Source organism: Andrographis paniculata, unplaced genomic scaffold, assembly GCF_009805555.1.
Source record: "Andrographis paniculata isolate CXL003 unplaced genomic scaffold, ASM980555v1 Contig37END, whole genome shotgun sequence".
NCBI classification, from domain to species: domain Eukaryota; kingdom Viridiplantae; phylum Streptophyta; class Magnoliopsida; order Lamiales; family Acanthaceae; genus Andrographis; species Andrographis paniculata.
In genome coordinates this window covers 5303925-5323012 of record NW_026137570.1, presented here as the reverse complement: position 1 = coordinate 5323012, position 19088 = coordinate 5303925, and the positions used below count along the sequence as shown (strand labels likewise).

The window sequence follows — 19088 nt, the reverse complement described above, 5'->3', positions numbered from 1 at the left end:
GAGGACGATCCAAGGACGGCAACCGTGGACCCAGGCCAACCAGAAAGTAGTGTCGATTTGAAGATTTCCGGTGACAGCCTTCGGGAGTTCTTCAACCGAATCAACCGACCACCGACGACAGGGAACCAGAGCCGGAGAGTGTCCTAGGGAGTTTTCCAATCGAACCAGACAACAACCGGCGATATAAAATCGGGCGAACAATTAAGGAATGGGAGAGAAATGAACCTTACCTGCGCGGGATGTGGCTTTTGAGCTCACGGAAGAGGACAACGGATTGAGAAGAATTTTTCGCGCGAAAAGAAACAGAAGGAAGAAAAAAACAAGTAGGGAGGAAGAAGAACGAATAAAAAAAAAGAGGAGTGCAGACAAATGTATATTGATTAGGGGCTGAATCCCAAATCAATATGATGAGGAGGGATTTAACTCCAATTCACCGTTTTTATAATATATATTATATAATTTTGTATAAAATAAAAATTTTTATAATGCAGATAAATAAAAATTTAGAAATATATATAGCTATAATATAAATTTATAAGTAAATTATATAAATTAATATACATTTATATTATATCTATAACCATCAAATCCATACATATAAATTTTTCAAACTCAACTTAAATCTAAACACGAAAAAAAACATATAAATTCAAATCCATTTGAAAATTCAAATAAAAACCAAATATAAATTCAAATTTTCCCCGAACTCCCTGTCAAAACACACCCTCAATTTAAGGCACGAGATCAGGGCTCCTACCGACAGCTTTTACACCTAGGGGTGTGTTTGTTTGGGGGATTGGATTTAATTTCCACTATTGATTCCATTTTTTCCTCCCAAAAATATCAAATCTGTTAGAAATTTTGGGGGAAAATAATGAGATTGTCTTATTGATTATCAAAATAAGGAGCCTATATATAGGCAATACAAAACAGACTCGATAGACTCAAATTTAAGTTATTTAATCTATGAATAAGATCAAATCTAAATATAAATCTACTTAATCTAAAACTGAATATCTAAAATATCTCAACATCCCCCCTCAAACTCAAGTGGTATAACAGAAACCAACTTGAGTTTGACGAGAAATTTGAATATAAACGCAAAAAGAAAACATAAATAAAATTAGTAGTTGACTCTCCACCCACCGGAGCAAAAAACGAGATACTCTCCACCGGAGTAAAAAACGAGATGACTCTCCACCGGAGCAAAAAACGACAGGACTCCACAGGAGCAAAAAACGACATGACTCCACCGGAGTCGAAAACGAGATGACTCCACCGGAGCCGAAAACGACAGGACTCCACCGGAGCCGAAAAAGAGATGACTCCACCGGAGCAAAAAACGACAGGTCTCCACCGGAGCTGAAAACGAGCCGAAAACAAGATGACTCTACCGGAGCCGTCGAAAATGAGATGACTCTCCACCGGAGCCGAAACGATATGACTCCACTGGAGCAAAAAATGACAGGGCTCCACCGGAGCCGAAAACGAGATGACTCCACCGGAGCCTAAAATGAGATGACTCTCCACGAAGCCGAAAACGACATAACTCCACCGAAGGCGAAAAACAGATAGATCGCAATACCAAACAGATCCCACGCAGGCAATAGACAAGCAACGGACAAATGGCAGATCACGGACAGGTTTCATATCGCATGCAGGCAACAGACAGGCTTCATATAGCACGCAGACAACATAAAAGAAGCGGACAAATGGTAGATCGCAGACAGGTTTCAAATCGCGCCGCAGACAACAGATAAGCAGCGGACAGATGACAGATCACAAACAGGTTTCAAATCGCACGCAAACAACAGACAAGCAGCGCACGGATAGCAAATCGCAGACAAGTTTCAAATCGCACGCAGGTAACAGACAAGCAGCGGATAGATGACAAATCGCAGACGGGTTTCAGATTGCATGCAGGCAACAAACAGATAGCAGATAGATTTCAAATTGGACGCAGACAACAGACAAATGGTAGATAGCATGATTTCACAATCACAAGACCTCCGGGTACAATCCAGGTTGAATATACCCGGAGAAACGCAGGTTGATAGACTATATCTACGGCATGAGAAAAATAAGCTTTGGTACCATGTTAGAAATTTTAGGGAAAAATAATGAGATTTTCTTATTAATTATCAAAATAAGGAGCCTATATATAGACAATACAAAACAGACTCGATAGACTCAAATCTAAGTAATTTAATCTATGAATAAGATCAAATATAAATATAAATCTACTTAATCTAAAACTGAATATCTAAAATATCTCAACAAAATCAAACACCTATTTTTTATTTTTTATATTATACTAAAAATCAATTTTACATTCAAAACATCACATCAACACCTATTTATATCACATCATACAACTATTCAAATTCAAAATTTTTACTATTCATCCAAACCCCCAGACAAACACACCTCTGTGACTCATTTTTACAATCCCACTTCGCTTGTCATCTTCCTCGTCTCCTTGCATCGCTTTTAATCTTCCCATCTACACAGACCAAAAAACCTTCTCGACTAACCGACGGCGACTTTGGGTCCATCTCCTCGCAATCGCTCACTGAAAGAGGACCATGGGCACGCGGCAACGTTGAAGGGTAACGGCAAGCATCATCTGGCGGCAGCGAAGGTTGGAAAATGGCGGGCACTGAAAGTTCAAAATTTAGGGGAAAAAATAAAAGAAAAAGGGAGAACAAGTAATGATGAAGAAGAAATATTACTGATCTTGTTTTGGATCCATAGAATGCACATGCATATCATGTGCGAGTTTGAATGATTAATGTTGCCACCAACACAGTTAATTTTATATATATTTCCCAACAAATTAAATATATTTGGGTCGGTTAGGATTATTTATTCCCGATGAAAATAATTAATGCAATTGCTCTTGTTGCGGGAGTTGGTTCCATAGATGGCGCACATGCATGTCATGTGAGATTTAATTAATTAATTAATGTTGCATCAGTCCGTACCACCCATCCCTATGAATTTGATCTACTTGAATCTTTAGTTTATCTCTTCGGGACGGATCATGCTGACCCAATATGAATCGTTGGATCTTGATCTTTGAAGATGATGATGAGTTGTGCAAGTGGCGGTCAGGCCGTCTCAGACTTTTTCAAAGTCTCGATCAAAAATTAAATTATGGGGTAATATATGATAAATATATTTTTAAAATAATATTATCACAAATATAATCATGAATCTTAAAAAATAAAAAATATATTTAATAAAAAGGTCATATATACAAAATATATCATCACTATCACTAGGAAATAAATAAAATTTAAATTATTATCCTCTAAACTATGAACCTGAGCAGAGCAGATGTTCACATTTCTCTTGTTAAAAAGCTGCCATGGTGGTGGTGGAGGAAGTGATGGTGGTAGTGGAGCCTGATGGTGGCTGCAGCGGTGGTGCTGGTGATGGCTTTGGCGGTGGGGGTTTTGTAGGTGGCAGAGATGCGGAGAAGAAAGTGGTGGTGGTAGCGGCGGAGGAGACCTGGGAGATGGGACAGGTGGTGGGGCAGGCTGTGGTGGCGCCAGTGGATAGAAGGATCAGCCGCTGTCTCTTTGCTTGCATTTCAACATACTACTATCATTATTGATAATTGATTAATTAATAAGTAGTTTCACAAGTAAAGTAAAGAGGATAGATCTAATTAATAACAATTTTTTTTTTAAAAAAAAAAGCGTATTTATGTTGACTTCTGGGGCACGCAAATTTGTTGAGGACTGCATGCGAGTGAATGATCAAGAAAGTTGTATGTCTCCAATATAACACAACAACACAAGGATGCTACATCACATGCCTTTATATAATATATATATATTGATATATATATCCGGCCGGAAACAGAATACAGACTAATAAATAAATTATAATGCCTTTTGGAGAAGATAGAATTAATCGAAAAAATAATAATAGTAATAAAAAATAGTAAATGTATGCAGTAATTAGTATTGGTGAATCGTGGTCATTTGCACAACTGGGTCTTAGAGAAGTGGTGTTGCAGTAGTAGTAGATGGCGATGATGAGCTACGTCGTCGTCGTCGTCGTCATTAGTGCCCGGTTGATGATGATGGCATTGATGAGCAGCTATGTCAATGTTATTCTTCAGCTTCATAATAGGATTATTATTATTATTATTATTATTCTTGTCTTGCTCCACCAGGTGTTCCATGGTGTTGAGTATACTCTGGAACAAATCGACTGGACATGGCAGCTTGAGGACCCCTTGTTGCTGGAAGCCAAACTCCTCCTCGGCTTGTGTGAGCAGAAGGCCAAAGGGCTGCTGACTCAAATACTCAGTCGGGATCACAAACCTCTTCTCTTCTTTCCCGACACAAACCGCAATGTACCCTTTTGGAACATGACCACCTGCACCTAAGTCCGAAAAGGACAGTGTTTTCTTTAGAAACTTTATGCCCCTGTTCCCACTCGATGACGACGACGATGATGAGCTATTACTACTATTAGTCGCAGCAGCAGATGAGGAGTCAGTGGCCTTGGCCTTGGCGCTGGTGTGGGCAACTTTCTTCCACTTCTTCAAGATCTGTTGAAGCCTAACAATGTCTCTTATCTTGTTAGACTTTCCCGATGACGACTCCATTCTCTCTCTCCTTCTGGGCTTCTGTGTCTGTGTTTATATAGAGAGAGATCGATCTGAACTGGGGTGGGGTGGGGAGGTCTGGAGGAGAGAAGCAAGAATATAATAATATAACTTGTGAGTTAGTGAGTAATTAAGTGATGAGATTCCTCTCCTCGCCAGAGTCAACTATTAAACTATAGTACAGTATAATACTACTTACTTTTTCCCCTTTTATTTATTTATTTATGTTTGTACAGTACAATACAATACTCCATGTAGAAATAAATGATGGTAATATATGGTGGACGGCGGTCACATGCACTCCATTCATTAATAGTAATAAAAATAAGGAGGAGGAGACATTTATTTGTGTGTTTTATTGCCTGCCCTCTTAGATTCGGCATTTACTTAAGGAAAGCATTTTCTGTCCAACGTGAGGAATGAGTAGCAATATGACATCGCTTCAGCAAGCAAATTGCATTTGCATTTGCATTTGCATTTGCATGAGTTTCTAGTCTGTCTTGAGTTGAGAGTATAATAAGTTTGACTATATCAATCAAGTAGCACCATTGGAATCAGAGAACGTACAATTATATATATATATACACACATATACAATTGCATTTGCATGTGTTTCTTCTAGTCACATGCCGCTGGCAATAAATAAGTGAATACCACCAAATTAAACAATTATTGAGAAACAAGCAATATAGGAAGGAAGGGCATGTAAATTTTATTTATTGGTGAAAAAGTTACAGCTGCAGCAGTAATTGTGCGTTAAGCCTTTAAACATGCATACGTACATTAGGGCATTGGATCTTCCCTATCAAAGGCTCTCTGACATGGTATCGGGTGACCCAAACCCGAATATCAACTGACCAATCGCGACTTGTACTCGATCAAAGACATTATTTTGTTTAGAGGTTGTGAGTCGTTGATTTTAAGATTAGATGTATGGCCCAGATTATATTAGGCCTTCTTAGCATATATTCCTTGTATTCTACTTACAAAACATTCATTCCATACATTTTCAGAGAAGTTCCCTTCCTTTCAGAGAGATTCCAACCATCCATTGGAGCAATTCCAATCAACCGAGAGGGCTAATTTTTTAGCCTTCGGAATGCAGCTTACGTAAGAGATGGAAGAAGCATTCACAAGCCTCAAACAGTTCGTGTGGATTCAAGAATGTGTTTGCTCGAGAGGAGTATTCGTCGATTGATTCCAAATTATCCGCCGGTTCGTTTATTCGATTTCGTAGTTGATTCTTTTCTTGAATTGAAATTAGATGTCATAGATTTGATCCTATCCATGTCATAAAAATTTGGTATCAGAGCGGTTATCATACTTGTTTCGAGTTGATCTCAATGTGTTCTATCATATGTCTCAATGCCTTTTTTGATCCAATCCGTTTTTTTTTCCAGTCTGTTTTTGATATTATATTTTGTTTGGAAATCTATAAATTCCAGTCCGTGATGAAGATTTATTGAATTTTTTTTTATTGGAAATAGTTGATAATTGTTAGAAATGAATGCTAGTTCCAATCCATTGCTAGTTGTCAAATGTGAGTAGTGTTCTTGAATTTGATCTAAAAAATACAATTAGTAGTAATTTTTGGCCGGCACTAGCAAGCCTTGTTCATAGTTTTCTAAGTGTTCTTAGGCCTTGATTAATCAATATAGTTGAATTAGAGTCTAATCGCATCAAGGTGATCAAAGAATTGAGTGATTTGGGGGTGAATCGAGTGAAATTTCTGAGTTTTGTTGGTAGATCGTATTTTGGCCGTAGCTTTTGCATACAAACTCCGATTCTAGATTGTGAGGAGGTTTCAGAATTGGCATTGAATTTTCTATACAGTGAGCACTTCTTTGCAGTGCTTCGATCTCAAAATCGTCTAAAAATTCCTGGAATACAGAGATCGGTCAGTACAAAGTTTTGGGGTTGAACTTTCTGTTTTCTGTTTTGAGCAGTCGGTTTGTTTTATTAACTGCTCTTGATTGGCTAGGATTTTCTGAGTGATTCTTGTATTTTCTGTTAGATAACTCCTTGAATTCGATTGTAAGTTTTGGAATCATGATATTTGGACGTGAATAGCCCTCTAAAATTGCGTTTGAAGTTAGCTGTTATGCACTGCCCTATGTTTTGTTAAAATGTGTGGCAAAATTGCATTGAAAGAGCCAAGATGGCAATCCAGTTTTGAAAAAGGCATGCTAACATGAAGTAAAAACCTAGAGCATAATATATATATATATAAAGAAAATAGAAACAAAAAAAAAAAATTGAGCAACACACCTTAGTATTCTATTACAGTGCATCGATTAATATTCTTGTAGTAGTCATGTTGTATTTTAAGGGTTCCTAGTCCGTGTTGTGGGAGTTGTTTCACTGGGTTTGTCTCTTGAGTGTGTTGAGAGTTTGTTGATGATTCTTATTCACCTATGCGTTAGGATTTTGATTTCGACTAGTTGCTTAATTGAGGAAAAGTATTTGTATCGACCTTTATTTGACATTCCGCACTTATAGTTTGGGGTCGAATTTTCTAGTTTTGTTCCCCTAGTTGATGCGTCTGTATTTCATGCTTCTCTTGAGTATTGCATTTGAAGGATTCCTACGTTCTGTTTTGAGGTAGTTGCGCTCGTTTCTTCCCTTTCATGATCGTGGTTGTTTTTGATTTTTCCTTCTGAGTGTTGTGAATGAGAGTGAGGATACTAACATTTCGATATACATATATAGTTTGTCTTTTGAGTGCAAGATGGATTCTTTTGAACAAATGAAGGAACTATTGGAGTCTAATATGCAGCAATTGGAAGCTAATATGGAGAAAACATTGTCCATGCAACAAAAAACGACTTGGGATCATGTAGAGTATACCGTGAATAAAAATTTGGATGATATCAATCATAGACTATCATTTTTGGAGAATGCTCAAACAGGGATCCCTTTTGGAGTAGCTGCTACTGTTCGGGAAAAAGAAGCCGTGGCTGAATCTTCACATCACCGCGATTTGAGCCCTTTGATGAGGTCGGTCTCACACTATAGCACACTTCGGATTACTTGTTCAATGATCGAACTCATCATCGGTGCAGTGGGTTGGATGACGATCTCTCCACCATTAAGATTACCCTGTCCACTTTCGGAGGATTAGGCGGGGCGGAGGAGTTCCTTGGATTGGGTAACCAAGTGTGATATGGCGTTCGACTATCACAATTATTCGGAAGGCAAGAAATTCCGCATGGCAATCTATGAGTTCAGAGATTATTCCTTGACTTAGTGGGAGAAGGAGAGACACTTTAGGGAGCGACATCAAAGAAATTCAATTGATACTTGGACACGACTGAAGGAGATCATGAGGAGACGCTTTGTGCCGGATAGTTATGAGCGGGATATGAGTATTAAGTTGCAATCCTTGGTGCAAGGTTCGAAGTCGGTAGAAGATTATTTTAAGGAGCTGGAAATTTTGATGATGAGGTTGGACATTGATGAGAGTGAATCCTTGACAGAGGCTTGATTCATTAAGGGTTTGAGGCGTGAGATAGCCGATACGGTTGAGCTGCACCATTTTTGTTCTCTTCGGGAAGCTGTGGATTTGGCAATCAAATAGGAGGATCAGCTCAAGAGACCAACATCAACCGGGCATTCCTATTAAAGGAAGTTTCCAACCAGCGCTGTAACTTTGTTCTTCTCTTCCACCGGTTCTAAGGGAGTAGTTTCCACAAGGCCTTCTGATAAAAATGTGGATAAAGACAAGGCGAAAATAGTAGACAAAAAGGATGATGCTGTTGTAAGGTTCAAGGGAAAGGAGTTGGGGCATAGGAAAGAGAAGATTGTGACATGTTATAAGTGCCATGGGCAAGGGCACTATGTAGGCCAATGTCCCAATAAGCGGACTGTTATGATTTTAGAGAATGACGAATGGGGTTATGTAGATGATGGCGATGGTGATGGTGATGGTGATGACGTAGTAGTTGCTGAAGATAATGTGATGTTGTTGAGGAAGTTTGTGATGAGGATCCTTTAAGTTTAATGGTGATGCGAGCCTTGACATCTCTACCACGTGAAGATGCAAACCGTAGGGAAGATGAACAATGAGAAAATTTGTTCCATTGTCATTGCAAGGTAGCAGGGCGTACCATATCCATGATAGTTGATTCGGGCAGTTGCACTAATGTTGTTAGTTCGTATATGGTAGAGAAGTTGTGTTTAAATACTACCGCTCATCCGAAACCATATAGTTTACATTGGATGAGTGACGAAGGGGCTGTTCGTGTGGATAAGCAAGCAAGAGTGACATTTTCCATTGGTGGATTCAACGATGATGTGTTTCGTGACGTGTGTCCCATGATCGCATGTCATCTTCTCTTGGGACGTCCTTGGCAATTTGATCGGCGTGTCTTGTACAATTGGTACAAAAATCAAATAACCTTTTCTTAGAATGGTAAGAAGCTGAGCATTTCTTCCCTACCACCTGAGGCCGTACGTCGTGATGCTGAATACTTGGGTAGATCTATGTGTGATGTGGTGAAACAAAAGGGGGCTGCCACTACAGTTTCGGCGAAATCTTCGGGGGGGGGGGGGGGGGACGACGGCAAAATATTGCTTAGTCTCAAAGAGTTCAATAACGAAATTCGCCAAAACAGTAACCAAGATGAGGGAAGTTACTTTTATATTCTTTTACTAAAAGATATACTTGTGATAGATTTTGATTCATTCTCCTCCTTTTGTAGACTTGCTTAAGGAGTTTGAGGATGTCTTTCTAGATGATATGCTTGACGAATTACATGGAGCACAGGTGTTCAAAAAGATTGATTTAAAAAGTGGCTACCACCAAATTCGTATACAGCCGGAAGATGAGTGAAAAACAACTTTTAAAACCAAGTTTGGATTATACAAGTGGCTAGTCATGCCATTCGGGTTGACAAATGCGCCAACACTTTCATGCGATTGATGAACCATGTGTTGAGAGAATTTATTGGAAAGTTTGTTATGGTATACTTCGATGACATACTTGTCTATAGTATATGTTTGGAGGATCATCTTGGGCATGTTAGACAAGTTTTTGATGCATTAAGAAATGCTAAATTGTATGGTACAATAAAGAAATGCATATTCTGCACTAATGAAATTGTTTTCCTTGGTTTTGGTGTAGGTGAAGATGGTCTTAAGGTTGATGAAGCTAAGGTTGTGGCGATTCAAGAATGGGAAAAATGCACTAGTGTAGCTGAAGTTCGGAGATTTCTTGGAATGTGCGGATTCTTTAGGTGTTTTGTCCCACATTTTAGTATGATAGCAGCCCCACTAAACTCCCTTTTGAAGAAGAATGTTCCGTTTAAGTGAGAGGCAAGTCATATGGCTGCTTTTGAGAAGCTTCGAGACAACTTGATACATGCTCAAGTTTTGGGATTACCAAACTTTGAGCGGGCTTTTGAAGTACAATGTGATGCTAGTGGAGTTGGCATAGGTTCCGTGTTGTTGCAAGAATGAGGCTCAATTGCATACTATAGTGAGAAGTTCCATGGGGCCGCTCTTAACTATTCGACATACGACAATGAATTATATGCGGTTGTGCAAGCTTTAAGAGTTTGGCAACATTACTTGCTGTCAAAGAAGTTTGTAATTCACACGGATCATGAGACCCTTAAGCATTTATGTGGGCAGCAACAACTCAGTAAGCGTCATGCTCGGTCGGTAAGCTTTATTGAACAATTTCTGTATGTTATTATGTATAAAAAATGGAAGGAGAATGTAGTTGCTGATGCACTCTCTCGGAGGTTTGTTTTAGTTAATCATACTCGTGCACATTTGGTTGGATTTGCCCATATCCGTGAGTTGTATGAGCATGATGTAGATTTTGGTGATATATTTAGGAGATGTGAAAAACATGGTTTTGATGATTATTATATGCATGATGGCTATTTGTTTCGTGGTGATAAGTTGTGCATTCCCATATATAGCATTATGGATGTTTTGATTGATGAGAGTCATGATAGTCATATGCTTGGACATTTTGGAAGACATGCGACTTTTGATGTTCTTAGTGTTCATTTTTATTGGCCACATATGCGTAAACATGTTGATTCTTTTGTGGATAAATGTCTTGTTTGTAGAGTAGCAAAGAGTACTTTGAAGTCACATGGTATGTATACTCCTCTTCCCACTCCGGAGGGACCTTGGTTGGACATTTCTACGGATTTTATTCTTGGTTTACCTCGGACACCATGTGTTAAAGATTCAATTCTTGTAGTGGTTGACAGGTTTTCCAAAATGGCGCACTTTATACCTTGTGCGAAGACAACGGATGCTAGTCATGTGGCGAAGTTGTTCTTCCGGGAGATTGTGAGATTGCATGGGGTTCCAAAAAAACCATTGTTTCGGACCGGGATGTGAAGTTTTTATCTTATTTTTGGAAGAGTATTTGGCATGAAATTGGGACGCGCTTACTTTTCTCTACCACATGTCACCCCCAAACGGATGACCAAACGGAAGCTGTGAATCGCACGTTAGGTTTGTTACGTGCTATGGTAAATGATAGTGGGCGGACATAGGATGAATGCATTCCCCATGTTGAATTTTCTTATAACAGACATGTTAGCTCTACTACTCATTTGTCTCAATTTAAGGTTGTTTATGGTTTTAACCCCTTAACTCCTACGGATTTACTGCCACTACCTAGTAGTGAGCATTTGAATTTTAGTGGCAGGGATCGTGCTACATCAATTAAGGAGCTGCATGCCAAAGTACGAGAGAATATTGACAAGGCGGTCGCGACATATGCACGATATGATAATCGAGGAAGGAAGCGTGTGATATTTGAACTCGGCGATTGGGTGTCGGTGCACTTGCGTATAGATTGTTTCCCGGGGCTGTGGTGTGGGAAACTTTCCCCTCATGGAGTTGGACCATATCATGTATTGGAGCGCATTAACGACAATGCCTACCGCATTGCACTTCCGGAAGAGTTTGGCGTGAACGCGACCTTCAATGTTTCCGACTTGAGTCTATTTGATCATGCCGATGATATTTCTACTGTGGTGGAGCCTAGCCTTGAGGACAAGACAGCTGAAGGGGGAGAGGATGACATGGTATCGGGTGACCCAAACCCGAATATCGGCAGACCAATCGCGACCCGTACCCGATCAAAGACATTACTTTGTTTAGAGGTTGTGAGCCGTTGATTTTTAATTTATATGTATGGCCCATATTAGATTAGGCCTTTTTAGCATATATTCCTTATATTCTACTTGTAAAACATTCATTCCATACATTTTCAGAGAAAGTAACTACCACTTTGAAGAAGTTTCCTTTTTTTCGGAGAGATTCCAACAATCCATTGGAGCGATTTCAATCAACCGAGAGGGTTAATTTTTGAGCCTTAGGAATGCAGCTTATGTGAGAGATGGAAGAATCATTCACAAGCGTCAAACAGTTCGTGTGGATTCATGAAGGTGTTTGCTCGAGAGGAGTATTCGTCGATTGATTCCAAATTATCCACCGGTTCGTTTATTCGATTTCGTAGTTGATTCTTCTCTTGAATTGACATTAGATGTCATGGATTTGATCCTATCCATGTCACTCTCGGTCCCATTTAGCATCACCAATGGATGGGCGACATGTGGTTGTCTAATATTAATTTTATTTTTTGGTAAATGAAATTACAAATTTTTTTCGTTGTTGATGACTTGGAAATCCACAATCGCTACTCGTCGAGTGCGCTCGGATAAACCGCTTTCCGAAGTTAATATCCTATAAACTAGATCTGACAAAGCAAATTACACTAAACAAATCATATGTAACAGGTGGACCTAGAGTCATTAGAAGTTTGAACCCATAACTTCATCGTTACGAGTCTACCCTTATAAAATTTTATATTTTTGCAAATCAGTCCCTAGTGATTCAATTTTCTTTGTCTCTTTTTCTAATTAAATTCTCAATATCTAGTCCAATCCTCGAAAAGCTTCTCGTCCCCGCCCCACCAAATCCTCGTAGAGCTTAACTCCAACAACCCACAATGTTATTAGAAGTTTTTTTTATTTTTGCAAATGAGTCACTTCTTCATTGTTCTTCAATTTCTCTCTCTCCCCATTTTCGTTCATTTTTTGTCCAGTCAGCACTTCATTATCTCTGCTCAGCGCGCACGTCGTCGTCATCGTTCCCCTCCTCCACCCTAGGTCGCCCAGCAGGCCCCATGGTCGGTGGCCTTTTCTCATTTCTGTGAGACCCACAGTTTTTTTTTTTTTTTTTTTGTTGGAGAAGTGTAAAAAATACATACTCTTCGTCGTCGGTCAGGCCAGCCCCGTCGCAGCATCATTTGTATCCTTTTTTTTCCCTAGGCACACGATTGTTGATTTTTTTAATTTTTTTTTCAAATTTTAGTAAAATTTTGTTTATTTGAAGTTTAAATTTTGATTTTGTTGTTCATTGTGCTAATTTTATCTCTATTGATTTAGTATTGTTATATTTTAGTAAGTTTTGTTGATTTTAAAAGTTTTGTTATGTAGATATGACAGATGACTAGTGATTTAGATAGTAAAATTTAGTGCATACATTGCATTAATTTTCTTTTAATCTACCTAAAAATCCAAATATATTTGCAGTAATAGTACATATGTATTTTAACTTATTTTACCTAGAGGTTTATGATTTTATATGAGATTTGATTAATTATTTGTTTTGGTAGTCAATTCTTAATTTCATTTTGATTCATTTTCATCTTTTACTATTATGTCTATTAATGTAATATGTGTATGATTAAATATTATTATAAGATATGAAATATGATGAATTAGAGATGAATAAATCTTCGTCATCTTGTAAATTAGACTTTGAGAATATGAAAAATAAGATTGTAATTCTCAGTGTAAATAGAATAGGGATATAAACAATTCCTCAAATTGGAATGGAGTTTGATACGAAAGAAGAAACGTATCAATATTATTTATCTTTTGCTAAAAAGGTGGGATTTAGAATGAAAATGCATAAGCTACATGCATAAAGATAAATAGGGTAAAATAACTTAGAAATTATTTTCCTATTATGCTAAAGGGAAACGGTGAAAAGATAGAAAAATTAACAATGTGAAGGCGGCCGTTGATAACAAGGTTTGGGTGCAATTCTCGAATGAAAATGTATTTGAGAAAGGATGCAAAAATCAAGTAGTTGAGTTCATTTCTGAACATACGTATCATCTTACCCGTCCTTAGAAAACATATTTTCATAGATCGCATAGAAGAATAAGAAAATGCTCATGTTGTGCAAATTGAATTGGTAAAATGTGTGGGACTTACTTCAAAAATCTTGCATGGTCTAATAGTTAAATAAGCCGGTGATCGGGACAACTTATGATTTACTAGGCAAAGGTTTAGGGTTTAGGATTACAGGGAAGCTGTGTCTCTTGTGCTATAATGCAAATATGCTTATAAGGCCAAGAAATTCTAGAATTGAACTTTTCATCAGTTTACAGACTTCAAATACATAGCACAAAAAAAAAAAAAAAAAGCATAGAACATATCACTTTTAAGCTCTAGTTTATTGATCAAATTTCTTATATTTTTTGTTGAGTGTCTGTTGTAAATGAAATAGCATAACCTTATTTTGGGTGGAATTTTTGCAAGTAGTAGTAAATAAATGTGGCTTGGTAATGTGATTGCAATAGAAAATCTAGCTATTATGAAATCCAAAAAAATTTGTCTCAAACATTCAACTACGTTTATGATACATCTTGGATCTTCCTTGTGTCTTTATCAGGTACATACATATATATGGTTTGATTTATATGTGGGCTGCTATATTTTATTTTTAATATGGTAAAACTTTGAATACACTCTTAAAAAAATTTCATAAAAGGTCCACTCAGCAACGACGTTACTTGCATGCTAATTTGCATACATCTATATCCATATCAAATAAAGATGTCAATGTACAATAAGAAACATTTCAAAACTGAATAACAAAGACAAATACTTATTCAGTACAGACATTGCACACAAGGTTAAGAGAACACAATAACAATTCATTTCCAATAAGAAACAAAGACCTTCAATAATATTGTCTAACCGATATAAACAAAAATTGAGAACAATGATAACAAGTTGCATCTGCATTACACAATCCTTTTACAATAAATTAATGTAAAATAGAAATAAAACAATGAAAACAACCACATTCAAATCTTTCTTTGAAGGTGTAACTTTATATTTTGTGGCGATGTTGAGTACCCACCGTGTACCTGGGAAAGTATAGAAATTTGACATCTGATGGGGGCTGAACAACGACGGGAAAGCTGGGGACGACAATGATTTCAATGAGAATGAATGTAGAGGACTTAGCCATAGGAAATAATTTTTTTTTCCCGCCGAGAGAGGGGGTAGATAAATTGAATCTTGATGTGCCGACGACGACGGTTGGATACTGTAGAGCTCAATGACAATCGGGCGGGGTGGCGGTGAGAAGCTTTGTGAGGGCTAGTCTGGATATTGAGAATGAAAGCAGAAAGAGAGGCGAAGAAAATTGAATTGCTAGGGACTGATTTGCAAAAATGTAGAATTTTATTTGTGTTTTAGAAATTTTACTTGGTTAACTTATTTTTTTTCTAAATTTTAGGAGTCCATTATTAATACTAGACTTAATGAACATTAATAAGTTACTGAATTTTAGGGATGGTTTCACTACTTTTTATATTTATCTTTCTTTCAATAAGGAATCAAATCAGACGTTGAGATTTTTCTAAACAATCACTATCACTCATAATTCTCTTTTTCTTTTTTTTTTCCCATAGTATTTACTTCAACAATTGGTAAGTGAGAAATGGTCTTACGGTACCTAGTGAGTGTAACCATTAATGGAAACCGAAACCAATTTTTCTTCATTGCTCCACCAATATTTTATAAAGAAAATTATCAGATTTAGGTTGTACGCATGAAAGCATATCTGGATGCTTTGGATCTTTGGGATGCAGTAGAAACAAATCCTGAAACCACTGAACTTCCAGAAAACCTCACCATGGCACATATCAAGGCCTAAAAAGACAAAAAAAAAATAAAAATAAATAAAACAAAACAAAAGAAGGTAAAGAAGGCTAGAGCAAAAGCGTGCCTATTTGCTGCAGTCTCTAACACCATCAAAAGATATATAGAATAAACTCAAAATAGAGTATACACGAAATGAAAAATACATGGATTGAAGGTCTTAAATCTAACAAGGGTTTTGGAGATGCAAAAAAATGAAAAAGTATGAGACGGTCAAGGAATATACAGAAAATTGCTTGTATAACCACTTTGGAAAACACAAGATCTATCGAAGACACTTTCGCAGGATTGTTAAGCATCTTCCAAGCCCAGGAGCAACAAAGACATATGAGACAAGATAACATTATCGAAGGAGCTCTACCAACAAAGCACTAAGAATCTGAAAAATACAAGAAGAACATCACAAAAAAAACACTACAATTCAACCAGTGGATCGACATGGATTGCCAATCTCAAAATAAAGGAAAAACGTCAAAAAAAAAGGATTTCCCACTCTTTAATTTAGGGGGAAAAATCAAAGAGATTGAGGAGAAAAAATACATATATGTGTTAATGTCTCAACACCCTTTTAATAGCATAAGAGTTACATATACAAAATAGAACATGGTAACTCATTATCTACAAATATTTAACCATATTAAATATAACATTTCAACTCCTAACATCAATTCTCAATTTATTATAGGATGTTATGCGCACATTAACTCAGTATATCCCCCTTAATGTGCGCTCTCTTCAACTCCAAGTTTTTTCCTAAAAAACACGAACTTGTCCTTTGGAAGTGCTTTTGTAAAAATGTCTGCAATTTAATTTTCGCTACTACAGTGCTCTCTCATAATTTCATGGTCTTCAACAGCGTCCCTAATGAAATTATGTTGAATGGCGATATGCCGTGTCCGACTGTGAGGAACATAATTTTTTATCATTCCAATTGCAAACATATTATCACAAGATATCGGTCTTGGTCCTTGCATGTCACCGACATCCTCCAATATCATTCAAAGCTAAATCCCTTGTGACGTTGTCAAGCTTGCTGCAACATGTTCAGCTTCCGCGCATGACTTTGCGACAATTTGTTGTTTCTTCGACACCCAAGAAATGAAACTTGTCCCAAGGGAGAAGCAATTGCCGGATGTGCTTTCCAAATGACATCGACCCCAATCGCTATCACAATAGCCAACAAAATGGACGGGTCTTTTCTTCTGAAATTGAAGCCATAATTTATTGTCCCTTTGATGTATCATAGAACTCGTTTTGCGGCACCAAGATGTGTTTGGTATATCTACTATCATTGTCACTTTATACGTTGATGATTTACTCTATACGTTGCTGCACCATTTTCACTTTTGTTTGTACAAATTCATCTAATGATACAAAGCTTGACTTGTCTTTGGCCATACTATTGCTACATCTGCTATCAAAGTACCAAACATCGTCTTTTTCGTCGGTAGCCATATGACATGCATAAAATAAGGTACCTTTCTCATTCTTTTTATCCAAATATTATGCATGTTGATTGTTTTTTAATATACAATTTCTCTTAATATGGCCATATTTTCTGCAGTGGTTACACCGAGGCTTATCTTTGTGCCAACAGTCTCGATCAACATGATTGAATAATCTACAAAAACAACAAGGTTGTGAATTATCAACATGAGAAAATCTTCGAGGTGTTCTTTCTCGTCCTCTTGAATTTCCACATCTGCCTCGATCTTATATGTAACGTCCACCTCCTTGTGTGCCTTCTCCTCTCTGATGGAATTGAGAGGTATTCGTCCCATATAATTTGGAATTTATTGATGCCTTCGATTGAAATGCGCTTTCAATTGTCTCATCACTATGCTGAGCGATTCATTTTTCATGACCCTTTAATGATCCTATCAACTCCTGGACGCATAAGGATGAAATGTCTTGTCTCTTCAACAATAGAGACCATAGGATCAAACTTTCGAGGTAGACTCACGATAATCTTTTCAAGAATTATGCTATCAGTGATTTTTTTCTTTGAATATCGAAATTTCGTTTACAATGGATGTGATTGTATAGTAATCTTGAACACTTTCTGCATCACTCATCTTTAAATTCTCAAGCTCTCTTCTAAGGGTTTGAAGAGAAACATTTTTTAACTTGAGATTTCCTTGAAATTCCTTTTGTAAGATCTCCCAAGCATCATTGGCACGATCGGCTCCCATGATCCGTGAAAACATTTATGCACATACTCCCTGTTGAATAAAAGAAAGTGTCTTTGCATTTTTTTTTTCCGGTTTTCCTTGATCGTCCTCAATTGCGCAATGGTAAGATCTTCTTCACTTTCATACTCAGCGTATCCTCTCTCGACATATTCCCACAAGTCATGAGACCTAAAAATAGTTCTCAGTTTTACGTACCAATGATCATAATGGTCGCAAAAAAATATCGGAAATGATGAACTTTGACTAGCATGATTCTCCGTAACAAAAATTGCAGTGTTGTGGCTCTGATGTCACTTGTTCAATTTTAGGGGAAGTAATCAGAGAGATTGAAAAGGAAAAATACCTATATGTTTTATTGCCTCAACACCCCTTAAATAGCATAAGAGTTACATATATAAAATAGAATATGGGTGACTCATTATCTACCAACAGTTAACCATATTAAATATAACCTTTCAACTCATAATATCAATTCTCAATTTATTGTAGGATGTTATGCGCACATTAACTCAACATCCACCTTGTAAGCACTATGGTAAAAAAAGACATCCTCCATTTAGATGTTGGAGAAGGCTTGATGCGAAGTGCAACAAATGCATCCGAATAGGGAATGGAGTTGCCATATGCAAAAGCAAACACTTTGTACAAGGAGAAAAGACTCAAGTTGTTGATCAAGAAGAGGAAAATCAACTTTTTGTAGCTACGTGTTTACAAGAAGTAAAGCTAGTGGAAACTGGTTGATTGATTGTGGTTGCACTAATCACATGACAAGCGGCAAAGACTTGTTTAAAGAGTTGAAGCCAACCAACATTACTAAAGTTATAATTGGCAATGGTGACTATATTTCTATCAAGGGTAAAGGAATTGTTCCAATAATATGTTCCATAGGTACAAAGCTTATCTCTAACGTCCTTTGTGTTCTTGGAATAAAATAAATTTGTTGAGTGTTGGGCAGATGACTGAGAAAGGCTTTAGAGTTATTTGAAGATAAACATTGTGTGATTAAAGATGGAGTTGATTAAGAAGTTTTCAAAGTTAGAATGAAAGGTATTTCACTCTAAATCTATTGAAGGAGGAGCAATCCGCCTAGTCAATTAAGGAGTGTGTCACCTCCATTTGTCAAATGAATTGCAGTGGCAGCTTAAATGAATTGGAACGTATTTCAACTGAATGTAAAGTCAGTCTTTTTAAATAGAAACTTGCAGGAAGAAACTTATGTTCAACAGTCTAAAGGATTTGAAAAGAAATGAGAATTGAAAAAGGTGTTTCTTCTTT

General features: G+C 37.3%; 1 protein-coding gene across 1 annotated transcript; it reads right to left on the bottom strand.

Annotated features, from left to right (window-relative positions):
- Positions 1-2269: 2269 nt before the first annotated feature.
- On the bottom strand, positions 2270-4717 carry LOC127250546 (uncharacterized). Its single transcript, XM_051273877.1, has 2 exons — positions 3327-4717; positions 2270-2659 (listed from the first exon to the last, which is right to left on the bottom strand). Exon 1 carries the CDS (start codon positions 4622-4624, stop codon positions 3989-3991), a length of 636 nt encoding a protein of 211 aa, XP_051129834.1. The 5' UTR covers positions 4625-4717; the 3' UTR covers positions 2270-2659; positions 3327-3988.
- Positions 4718-19088: the final 14371 nt, after the last annotated feature.